We start from the raw sequence: 12,290 nt of genomic DNA, 5'->3' as shown, positions 1-12,290 counted from the left end.
CAAAAGTGTCCAGTGTCCAAAAGTGTGTGCAGAGAATCAAAATCTCCCTTATCCTCTAGTCACTTAGGTCACAGCTGTGCCATCAAGCCTGTCACATAGCACTCAGATATTCATTGGGCCTCACACAATCCAAAAGTGTCCAGTGTCCAAAAGTGTGTGCAGAGATTCAAAATCTCACTTATCCTCTAGTCACTTAGGTCACAGCTGTGCCATCGAGCCTGTCACATAGCGCTCAGATATCAGTGGGCCTCACACAATCCAAAAGTGTCCAGTGTCCAAAAGTGTGTGCAGAGATTCAAAATCTCACTTATCCTCTAGTCACTTAGGTCACAGCTGTGCCATCGAGCCTGTCACATAGCGCTCAGATATCAGTGGGCCTCACACAATCCAAAAGTGTCCAGTGTCCAAAAGTGTGTGCAGAGATTCAAAATCTCACTTATCCTCTAGTCACTTAGGTCACAGCTGTGCCATCGAGCCTGTCACATAGCGCTCAGATATCAGTGGGCCTCACACAATCCAAAAGTGTCCAGTGTCCAAAAGTGTGTGCAGAGATTCAAAATCTCACTTATCCTCTAGTCACTTAGGTCACAGCTGTGCCATCGAGCCTGTCACATAGCGCTCAGATATCAGTGGGCCTCACACAATCCAAAAGTGTCCAGTGTCCAAAAGTGTGTGCAGAGATTCAAAATCTCACTTATCCTCTAGTCACTTAGGTCACAGCTGTGCCATCGAGCCTGTCACATAGCGCTCAGATATCAGTGGGCCTCACACAATCCAAAAGTGTCCAGTGTCCAAAAGTGTGTGCAGAGATTCAAAATCTCACTTATCCTCTAGTCACTTAGGTCACAGCTGTGCCATCGAGCCTGTCTCATAGTGCTCAGATATTCATTGGGCCTCACACAATCCAAAAGTGTCCAGTGTCCAAAAGTGTGTGCAGAGATTCAAAATCTCCCTTATCCTCTAGTCACTTAGGTCACAGCTGTGCCATCGAGCCTGTCACATAGCGCTCAGATATTCATTGGGCCTCACACAATCCAAAAGTGTCCAGTGTCCAAAAGTTTGTGCAGAAATTCAAAATCTCCCCTGTCCTATAGACACCTTGTACCTTGTTTTACATACTATATAGTTTGTTGGATTTTGTCTACATTTCTACCAAAAATGAAGAAGGCTGGTGGAAGAGGCCGTGGAATTGGGCGGGGGTTGGCAGCTGGTAATGATGGTGTTGGTGGTGGATCTGATGGTAGTGGCAAGAGCAAAATAGGACCAAATGCAGGAGGTGTTGAGCCTGCGTCATCGTCTGGCTACATAAGGCCTCGAACGCTTAGTTTTCTAGGAGTTGGCAAACCGCTTTTAAAGCCAGAGCATCAGGAAAAAGTTTTGTCTTACATTGCTGACTCAGCCTCCAGCTCTATCGCCTCCTCTTCTTCAGTTGTAAAAAGTAAAAGCACTGAGTCGTCATTGGAGGCTCATGTTCATGAACCACACCTTTCCTTGTGTCCTTCACCCCAACCAAGATTGAAGGATGACGCAGGCCATACTACTGATTACTCCATGGAGCTGTTTTCACATACCATGCCTGGATTATCAAGTGAAATGGTGAATTACCCAGGCCAAGATGAATCTGACATGGAGTGCACTGATGCACAGCCGCTGATGGATGATTCTGCTGGTACATTCACTCAGAGCACTACATTGTCCTCGCAGTGTACAGAGCCAGATTCTGACCCTGATGAGACTCAGGTGCCCCTCCCCGCACACTATACCACCATACACGGTGACACAGAGGAAGGTGCACATGACATAGAAGAGGAGGTGATGGATGACCCAGTTGTTGACCCAGATTGGCATCCATTGGGGGAAGAGGGTGCTGCTTCCAATAGCTCAGATGAGGAGCATCCACAGCAGACATCGACATCGCAACAGCTGTTATCTGGCAGGCCCGGAGCACTCCAAAGACAGGTTCCAAACATCAAAAGAGTTGCTGGACAGCTTGTCCAGAGGGTCAAAAGATCACAGCGTGCTAGGCCGCAAAATGTCTGCCAAAGTAGGAAGAGTGCAGTGTGGCACTTTTTTGACCAAAATCCTCATGATCAGGCCAAGGTTATCTGTAAGAAGTGTGCAAAGACCTTTAGCCGAGGGAAAAATCTGAAAAATTTGAATACCAATTGCATGCTTAGACATTTAACCAGCATGCACTTGCAAGCGTGGACACAACACCAAACCTCAAGTGCCACATGTGCAACTGATCACAACGAAGGTAGTCAGCAACGCTACATTGTTTCCCCCACTGTAAGCCCACCGGTTAGCACAGCAGCAAATGTGGAGGTGTCGTTGCAAGGCCACAGCAGTCAGGGAATCCCACTGTTATATCAACAAAAGACTGATTCTAGGCCATCAGAAAGAACACCAACTCCATCACCATCATCAACCCTCTCTCAGTCCGCCCTGTCCACCTCTACTTCCACCATATGCAGCTCTCAAGTCCAGTTCACCCTCCCAGACACTATGAGTAGGTCAAGAAAGTACTCAGTCTCTCATCCGCGTACACTGAGTTTGAACGCCCACATTGCCAAACTAATCTCGTTTGAGATGATGCCCTTTCGGTTGGTGGAAAGCACAGCTTTCCGCGAACTCATGGCCTATGCAGTACCACGCTATGACCTACCCAGTCGCCACTTCTTCTCTCGCAAAGCCATCCCAGCCCTCCACCATCATGTGAAAGACCGCATTGTCCATGCACTCAAGCAGTCAGTGAGCGGAAAGGTGCACCTCACTACTGATGCATGGTCCAGTCGGCATGGCCAGGGCCGTTACGTTTCCATCACTGCGCACTGGGTTAATGTGGTGGATGCAGGGTCCACAGGGGACAGCGGTGGTGGGACAGTGCTGCCTAGCCCACGGTATAGGAAACAGTTGAGTGTAGGCGTTCCACCCTCCTCCTCCTCCTCCTCCAGAAGCGAAAGCTCGTCCACAGAGCGCAGTCGTACGAGCACTCCATCTGCAGCTGCCACTGTCGCACACGATGTGTCCCCCTATCGAGCAGCTAGTGGAAAGCGTCAGCAGGCTGTGTTGCAGATGATGTGTTTGGGCGACAGACATACCGCCGAGGTGCTGGCCGAGTACTTGAAGCGACAAACTGAGTCATGGCTGGGCAGTGTACATCTTGAGGCAGGCAAGGTAGTTAGTGATAACGGCCGTAATTTTGTGGCAGCCATAGCCCTTTCAAAACTCAGCCACATACCTTGCATGGCTCACACCTTGAACCTGGTGGTGCAGTGCTTCCTCAAAAATTATCCGGAGTTAACAACCCTGCTCCAGAAGGTGCGAAGACTGTGCGTGCACATCCGCCGGTCGCCTGTACACTCCGTTCGTATGCAGAAGCTGCAGCGATTGCTCCACCTTCCCAACCACCGCCTCATTATCGACATTGCAACAAGGTGGAACTCCACCCTGCACATGGTGGAGCGGCTGTGCGAGCAGAGGCAGGCCATAATGCATTTGTGGGAGGATACACGGCCAGGCACTTTGAGAGCAGACATGGAGTTGACAGGTGTGCAGTGGTCAAAGCTGAAAGACCTCTGTAAAGTCCTTCAGTGTTTTGAGGAATGCACACGGCTGGTAAGCGCAGATGACGCCATCCTAAGCATGAGCATCCCACTTATGCGTCTGCTCATGCAAACTTTGACGCACCTTAAGGAGCAGGCGTCTGCAGCCAATGTTGATGAGGAGGAAGAGGAGGAGGGAATCCTTGATGACATTCAGCCATTGTCTGCTCAGGGACCTCTCCTGGACGAGGTGGAGGAAGAAGAGGAGGAGGAGGATGATGATGGGGATGATTACTTAGGGGAGGAGGATGCATCTCGTGGGGCAAGTGAAAATGTTGGCGTGGCAAGGTCTGGTACAGGGTTTGTGCGTGACTGGAGGGATGTGGATTTGCCAGAAAGTGCTCCTCCAACCAGCACTCACAGTGCATCATTGACACCGGGAACATTGGCCCACATGTCAGATTATGCCTTGCGGAACCTAAAAAGGGACCCCCGCATTGCCAAAATGATGAACGATGACGACTACTGGTTGGCCAGCATCCTGGATCCACGCTATAAAGGCAAATTACAAAACATCATGCCACAGGAGAACCTTGACCTAATATTGGCTAATAAACAAGCAACTCTGGTAAATCGGTTGCTTGAGGCATTCCCCGCACACAGCAGCGGTGATGGTTCTCACACGAGCCGTACGGGCCGGGGGCAGCTTGGCAGAGGTGTTCGTGGTGCACACAGCAGAAGTGGCATTGGAGACAGGGGTTTCATGACAATGTTGTGGACTGATTTTTCAAATACCGCTCACACAACTGGTAACACTGCATCGATGGAAAGTGACAGGAGACAGCAGTTGTCACCTAGGTTACAAACTACTTTTCCTCCCATATCGATGTTCTCCCACACAGGTCATTCCCCTTTGACTATTGGGCCGCTAAACTGGACACCTGGCCTGGATTGGCCCAATATGCCTTACAGGAGCTCGCTTGCCCAGCTGCAAGTGTGCTATCGGAAAGAGTCTTCAGTGCAGCTGGATCAATCCTGACAGAAAAAAGGACCCGTCTGTCAACCCAAAATGTGGATGATCTAACCTTCATTAAAATGAACCATGCATGGGTTTCCAAGGATTTTGTCCCACCTTCCCCTGATGACACATAGGGTGACAGAAAAATGGCTTGCTTTGGTCCACCTCTTCCTGGGACTTGACCTATTTCACCTTTTGCATCAGCTGAATGTCCAACATCAACATATGCCACTTTCTAAAACTCCCTAACTGTGCTGCCTCCCCCCCCATGGCCGGGGTCACCACCTAGCGCACGACACCGTGCGAGTGCCGTTGCCCTGGACAGGTGGGTAGGCCGACTCTTGGGTGCGGGCACTGGCACAGGGTCCCTCATAGTGCAATCAAGTGTCTCTGACGGTGGTGGTGCACACCCGCCGTCAGACACACCGCTGTACTATGAGGGGCCCAGTGCCAGTACCGACGCCCATGAGTGGGCCCCCCTTGCTTGGGCAGGGCCCCAGCATTTGCAATCTTTACCTCTCCCTGCTCCTCCGCTGTGTAATCTGGGCCGTCAAATCCATACTGTGCCTGACACCGTCTGAGCCTGCCTCCTGAGACATATATTTTGAATGTGTACGCTATCCATACATGTTATCCGGGGATACGGTACCCTTTCTAACCTTTGTGCAATCACGTGCAATCCATACTGGGCCTAACACCGTCTGAGCCTGCCTCCTGAGACATATATTTTGAATGTGTACACTATCCATACATGTTATCCAGGGATACGGTACCCTTTCTAACCTTTGTGCAATCACGTGCAATCGATACTGGGCCTAACACCGTCTGAGCCAGCCTCCTGAGACATATATTTTGAATGTGTACGCTATCCAATACATGTTATCTGGGGATACGGTACCCTTTCTAACCTTTGTGCAATCACGTTCAATCCATACTGGGCCTAACACCATCTGAGCCTGCCTCCTGAGACATATATTTTGAATGTGTACGCTATCCATACATGTTATCCGGGGATACGGTACCCTTTCTAAACTTTGTGCAATCATGTGCAATCCATACTGGGCCTAACACCGTCTGAGCCTGCCTCCTGAGACATATATTTTGAATGTGTACGCTATCCATACATGTTATCCGGGGATACGGTACCCTTTCTAACCTTTGTGCAATCACGTGCAATCCATACTGGGCCTAACACCGTCTGAGCCTGCCTCCTGAGACATATATTTTGAATGTGTACGCTATCCATACATGTTATCCGGGGATACGGTACCCTTTCTAACCTTTGTGCAATCATGTGCAATCCATACTGGGCCTAACACCGTCTGAGCCTGCCTCCTGAGACATATATTTTGAATGTGTACGCTATCCATACATGTTATCCGGGGATACGGTACCCTTTCTAACCTTTGTGCAATCACGTGCAATCCATACTGGGCCTAACACCGTCTGAGCATGCCTCCTGAGACATATATTTTGAATGTGTACGCTATCCATACATGTTATCCGGGGATACGGTACCCTTTCTAACCTTTGTGCAATCACGTGCAATCCATACTGGGCCTAACACCGTCTGAGCCTGCCTCCTGAGACATATATTTTGAATGTGTACGCTATCCATACATGTTATCCGGGGATACGGTACCCTTTCTAACCTTTGTGCAATCACGTGCAATCCATACTGGGCCTAACACCGTCTGAGCCTGCCTCCTGAGACATATATTTTGAATGTGTACGCTATCCATACATGTTATCCGGGGATACGGTACCCTTTCTAACCTTTGTGCAATCACGTGCAATCCATACTGGGCCTAACACCGTCTGAGCCTGCCTCCTGAGACATATATTTTGAATGTGTACGCTATCCATACATGTTATCCAGGGATACGGTACCCTTTCTAACCTTTGTGCAATCACGTGCAATCCATACTGGGCCTAACACCGTCTGAGCCTGCCTCCTGAGACATATATTTTGAATGTGTACGCTATCCATACATGTTATCCGGGGATACGGTACCCTTTCTAACCTTTGTGCAATCACGTGCAATCCATACTGGGCCTAACACCATCTGAGCCTGCCTCCTGAGACATATATTTTAAATGTGTACGCTATCCATACATGTTATCCGGGGATACGGTACCCTTTCTAACCTTTGTGCAATCACGTGCAATCCATACTGGGCCTAACACCGTCTGAGCCTGCCTCCTGAGACATATATTTTGAATGTGTATGCTATCCATACATGTTATCTGGGGATACGGTACCCTTTCTAACCTTTGTGCAATCACGTGTAATCCATACTGGGCGTGAGAACGGCTGGCGAGCTGTTAAGCAAGCTACAGCACCTGTGGTTTGCACACGTAAGTTTTTCATTTTTTCAGGAATGACTGTTAGGCCTAATTCCGGAACTGCAGTTGACCTGCACTTACTGGGAAATCATTGTTCGCGGGTAATAATTGTAATCAGTGATCCCAATCACTAACGTTGTTCAGCGGGATATCTGCACCTGTAAGCGACAAACGCTGGCCTTTTCAGTGTAGCGCACATGCAGCCACAGACATGTAGTAAGGGCATGACACACCAGTTATTGGCCAATCTCATGTTCCAGAGCCTCACGTGTCCCTCTAGTAAGCCGGACTCGGACCGCGGGGCATGACGGAGTCTCGTTCGTTAACGGAATTAAGCTTGCAATGTTTGCATCTGTTCTGTAGCTGGCATGGTTGAGGTTTCCCAGGTGGAGTCGAATTTAACCTTAGGCTCCACTCCTGGTGGTGCCCTTCTGGACATTCCTTTAAGGTTCAGCTTTGCAACCATACTGCCCACGTAAAACAAACAATTTGCCTTCATGAACGCTGTTTGGAGGGTCATGACTCGTGGGAATAACGCCGCCCAATCAGTTAACCTGCTAGAGAGATCCTTCGTTGCTCCCAAGCATGACATCACACTCCCTAGGAGGAAGGTAATGGCACTGTGGCGACCATACTCCTGGGGGCGACACAAGTGCACTGATGCCCAGCCACTGCTCGATGAATCTGCTGGTGCATTGACCCAGACCACTACATTCCCCTCGCACGCTACACGGCCTGAATCTGACCCTGATGAAACTCAGGTTACCCTTCCCATATACAGTTCCATCTTACACGGTGACAAAGAGGAAGCTGCAGATGAAAGTGCAGGTTCGGCCAACCCGCCATCAGACACACCACCGTACTATCAGGGGCCCTGTGCCAGTGCCGTCGCCAACGAGTGGGCCCCCCATGCTTGCCCAGGATCACAGCACTTGCAAGGTTGAAATACTGTGCAGTGAGATGGAAGATGGGGACGACGAGGAGTCCAGACTAGTACAGGGATTCCCTAGCGAGGAGACTTATTTGATTGTTTTCAATGTTGGGACAGCAATTTTTGGGGAGCACGTTACTCTGGAGAATGATAGATGGGGCCCACCATACACTGGAACATTCCAAAGGTGGACATCAGACACTGGAGCAGCATTTACAGGGCCCATTATACACTAGAGCATTAGAAATGGGGCCCATTATGTTTGGAGCATTATTTGGGCCCATAAGACAGTGGAGCTTCATCCATGGGGACCAACATATACTGTAGCATTATGTGGAGCTCATCATATACTGTTTCAAACATTATATGGGACCAATGATTCTGTATAGAGAAATAGATGGGCCTCGTCATGAGATGTAAAAAGTGAGGTATTTTTCATTGTACTATACCGCTATTTCTCTGCCGTATCGGAGCATGATGAGTTTTGGTATGTGTTAAAGGGGCGCTCTTTCGCCCAGGGCACATGAAAACCTGGAGCCGGCCCCCCCCACAACTTTAGCCAAATAACCCCCATTTTTGAGTGCGTAACTTGTATTAGGGTCTAAGAAGTAAGGTTTCTCCTTGCGGAGAGTGACATGCCAGCTGTGGCTTGTCAAGGTAAGGAGACTTATTCGCCGTGCAATGCTCCTCTGGGAAAATAATATGCAAATTGCCTCTTCAGAAAGAAAGAGGACTTTTACTCTACAGCACCACCTATTGGTAGTAGCGATCCTACAAGTCACAATCAACCCTTTAACGAGTCTTGTAGTATGACTTAAGATACAAGCCAAATCAGAATCTCAATTTGCAGACACGGTGTTTCGAGCTGTTGGCTCTCGTCAGTGCAAAGTATGAGATCTGATTTGGCAAGGTGAGAGGCTCTGGACTAGGGTCTAAGAAGTAAGGTTTCTCCTTGCGGAGAGTGACATGCCAGCTGTGGCTTGTCAAGGTAAGGAGACTTATTCGCCGTGCAATGCTCCTCTGGGAAAATAATATGCAAATTGCCTCTTCAGAAAGAAAGACAAATACAAAGTAACTTGTATTATGAAGTTAATTAAGGTTGACAAGCTTAAGTAAGAAGAATTGATGCTTTTGGCATTCAAATGGGCACTGTAGGTGTGTTTCCTGTCCTCCTCTCACTGCCGACTTTTATTCCCCATTGACTTACATTGGGTTTCGTGTTTCGGGACGACCCCGACTTTTCCCTATAATCGGACGATCTTGCTCGACCCGACTTTTGGAAAAGTCGGGTTTCACGAAACGAAACGCGACCCTAAAAAACCAAAAGTCGCTCAACTCTATTCTCTTCTCCTCTTTCTGTTCTCCAGACACACAATTCAGCGATTGCATCAACTTTTGTGGAGCAATTTCAAAGTTATCAACACTTTTGGCCTTGACTGTGGAAGACGAATCCAAACTTCCATGAAATTGGTTTCACCAGTAGGACCCATGTGCACTGCCAAATTAAGGATCAGTGTTCTATCAGTGTTCTATGGATACCTATTATGGTGCTAGGCCTTCCATTGGTCACCTACTGGGTCTCATTTTGCCTCTGGTTTTATACTAAAGAAAGCACAAGTTCTTTATCAATGATCCATGTGGCATTCTGGCATGTTCATATGCATGCAGTAGGTGTTACTTCGAATTTTCTTATTTTGAAAAGTATTTTTTTCCCTAGAAGTAGCGATGAAGCTTCAGTATCGATAAAACAGATTTGAAGGATCTAAAACATTTTCGGTACAGAATAACAATATTAGATTTACATTAACATTCTAGATGTTCTATTACTATTATTGATAACCTTTTCTCTTACTTCAGGTGATCAATGCTGCCTTGACTCTGGCTGCTAGACCTCATAGTAAAGTAGCTCAAGATAACATGGACGTCTTCAAAGACCAATGGGAGAAGCAGGTTCGGGTCCTTACGGAGGCCGTCGATGACATAACTTCTGTAGATGACTTCCTATCTGTCTCCGGTATGACTCAGCTTCTATAAATTGATATATTAAGGCAGGGGTGTGGAATCTTTTTTCTGCCAAGGGCCATTTGGATATTTAAACCATCCTTCGAGGGCCGTACAAACTCCGCCCACAAAGTACATCCTGACTCTGGCACTGGTTTCATGACTTAATCTTTCATTGCATGCTCTTCAATGCTCAGTAGTGAACACTGCGTGTGTGTGCTAACAGAGTAAGAAGAAATTAATGAGATTGTGGCAATCAAAATACAGCTCCCTGCCCAAGAATGCGATCCCTGAGAATCTGCTCAGGAGCCTGATAAAAGGTCATCGAGGGCCGTAAATGGCCCTGGGGCCTGAGGTTCCCCACCCCTGTATTAGGGCTTAGTTTGACTCTAAAAATCTAGTGGACACAGTGTGTAAATTTAAGTTATTTGTAAGCCCAAGCCATTGCTTATGCAAATGTATTGAATTGATCCATTAAAGGGGTTATCTGGGACTTTTTTTTATTGCTACCAACCTATCTGTTGTGCTTAGCGCCAATCTCCGCTGGTGCAAAGTGGTTACAGATCACTCCTGCAGGTGATTCAGTGGCTTCCACTGACATTGTATCATCAGAGCAGTGGAATCTCTTCTGCTCTGCTCTGTTAAAGGGCCGTGACTGCTGATGTCATGCTGACTGACAACCGGCTCCATGCTGTTTAACTGTGGGGAGCCGGCTGTCAATCAGCATGATGTTGGCAATCACACCTCATCAAAAAAGCAGTCAGGAAGTGAAGGAACACTTCTGTTGACTTGGAGCAGCTGACTTACTGTCAGGAGTGGTCAATGATTGATCTGTAAAACATAATCCAAAATTTCCACTCTTTAAATATTAACCTTTATTAATAACAATTAAAAGGGAGCTCCCTAAGTAATTCCCACAATTCAAAGGGAGCTCCCTAAGCAATTCCCACAATTAAAAGGGAGTTCCGTAAGCGATTCCCAAAAAACAGCAACAGCTACATATATACAGTATATCCTTCCTCTAGTGTTAGGGTCGTGACCGACCCGTTTTAGGTTTTAAATGCATACAAATTCTACATACATTTGTTTATTGCATCAAGACTTTTTGACTTTTTCAGGAACTTATTTTTAAACAAAATACAATAAGATAAAACTATTTTACTAAATTGTAAAATGCTCTTATTAAAATTATAACATTTGTGTTGTTGGGGTCAATTTCGACCCAGGTCTAATATAAGAGTAAAAAAACAATAATAAGTCCCAAAACTGAACTCATAAACACAATAGAAACCAACAGCCTACAGCCAGCTCTACCTCCAACAACTTGAGTTAGGGACATGTCCAGGCATGTATGGCCAAATCAGCTTAGAGTTGGTACTTTGCAGAGTATACATCTCCAGGTTACACATGCAACAATGAGGAGAAGATTTGATGTAAGCCAAATTCTGCATTATATCTTAGGTGATAATGAATCAGAGGACACACAGCAGCAAACTGATACAGATGAACAGGTTTCTGAGGAGGAAGATAATGTGGAGTATCAACCGGAAGACACAGACAGTTCTGATCAGTCTGATGAGGAGGTCACTGGTGCTGAAGCTGCTCCCGCTGAAAGATTCAAATCCAAAAGTGGCAAGATCAGTTGGAGCTCAGTACCTCCAGATGTACATGGCAGGGCAGATGCTGCAAATGTCATAAAAATGACCCCTGGGATCACAAGGTTTGCTGTGACAAGAGTAAGTGACATCAAGACATGTTTTGATCTGTTTATGCCATTGTCAATAAAAAAAAGTCATTATTGCTATGACAAACCTTGAAGGAAAGAAAGTCCACGGCAACATGTGGAATGACCTTCATGATGATGTCCTGGATGCCTACATTGGTGTTCTTCTCCTTGCTGGAGTGTACAAATCCTGCAATGAGGCCAGTCTCTGGGACGCATCGACAGGCAGGAATATTTTCCGGGCAACAATGTCACTTCAAAAGTTTCAAATGATATCAAGAGTCCTCAGATTTGACAACAGAGACACCAGAACAAAATCTGACAAACTTGCTCCCATCAGGGATGTTTGGGAGAAATGGGTGCAGCTCCTTCCACTGATGTTCAACCCAGGGCCAGAGGTGACAGTAGACGAACGTTTTCTCCCTTTCCGCGGAAAATGCCCCTTCCGGCAATACATGCCAAGTAAGCCAGGCAAATACGGCATAAAAATCTGGGCAGCCTGTGATGCAAAAACTAGCTATGCATGGAATCTACAGATTTACACAGGCAAGTCTGCAAGCGGCATCCCTGAAAAAAACCAAGGAAAACGTGTAGTCCTCGATATGACTACTGGACTGCAGGGTCACAACATTACTTGTGACAATTTTTTTACCAGCTATGACCTTGGACAAGAACTTCTCAGGAGGAAAATCACCATGGTGGGCACAGTGAAAAAAAACAAACCTG

At 47.1% G+C, this 12,290-nt stretch overlaps 1 protein-coding gene across 2 annotated transcripts in view; it reads left to right on the top strand.

Annotated features, from left to right (window-relative positions):
* Positions 1-12,290, top strand: part of CTNNA2 (catenin alpha 2) — a 918,592-nt gene that overhangs the window by 544,066 nt on the left and 362,236 nt on the right. For both annotated transcript variants that reach the window (XM_073586716.1, XM_073586715.1), the window contains exon 4: positions 9,698-9,854. In XM_073586716.1, the coding sequence (XP_073442817.1) occupies positions 9,698-9,854 (157 nt within the window). The remainder of the gene's footprint in view (positions 1-9,697; positions 9,855-12,290) is intronic.

This window comes from Dendrobates tinctorius, unplaced genomic scaffold (genome assembly GCF_039654945.1).
Source record: "Dendrobates tinctorius isolate UK_male_01 unplaced genomic scaffold, ASM3965494v1 ptg000095l, whole genome shotgun sequence".
Lineage (NCBI taxonomy): Eukaryota > Metazoa > Chordata > Amphibia > Anura > Dendrobatidae > Dendrobates > Dendrobates tinctorius.
Note: the sequence above shows the minus strand (reverse complement) of the source record. Positions and strands in the feature narration are given on the sequence as shown.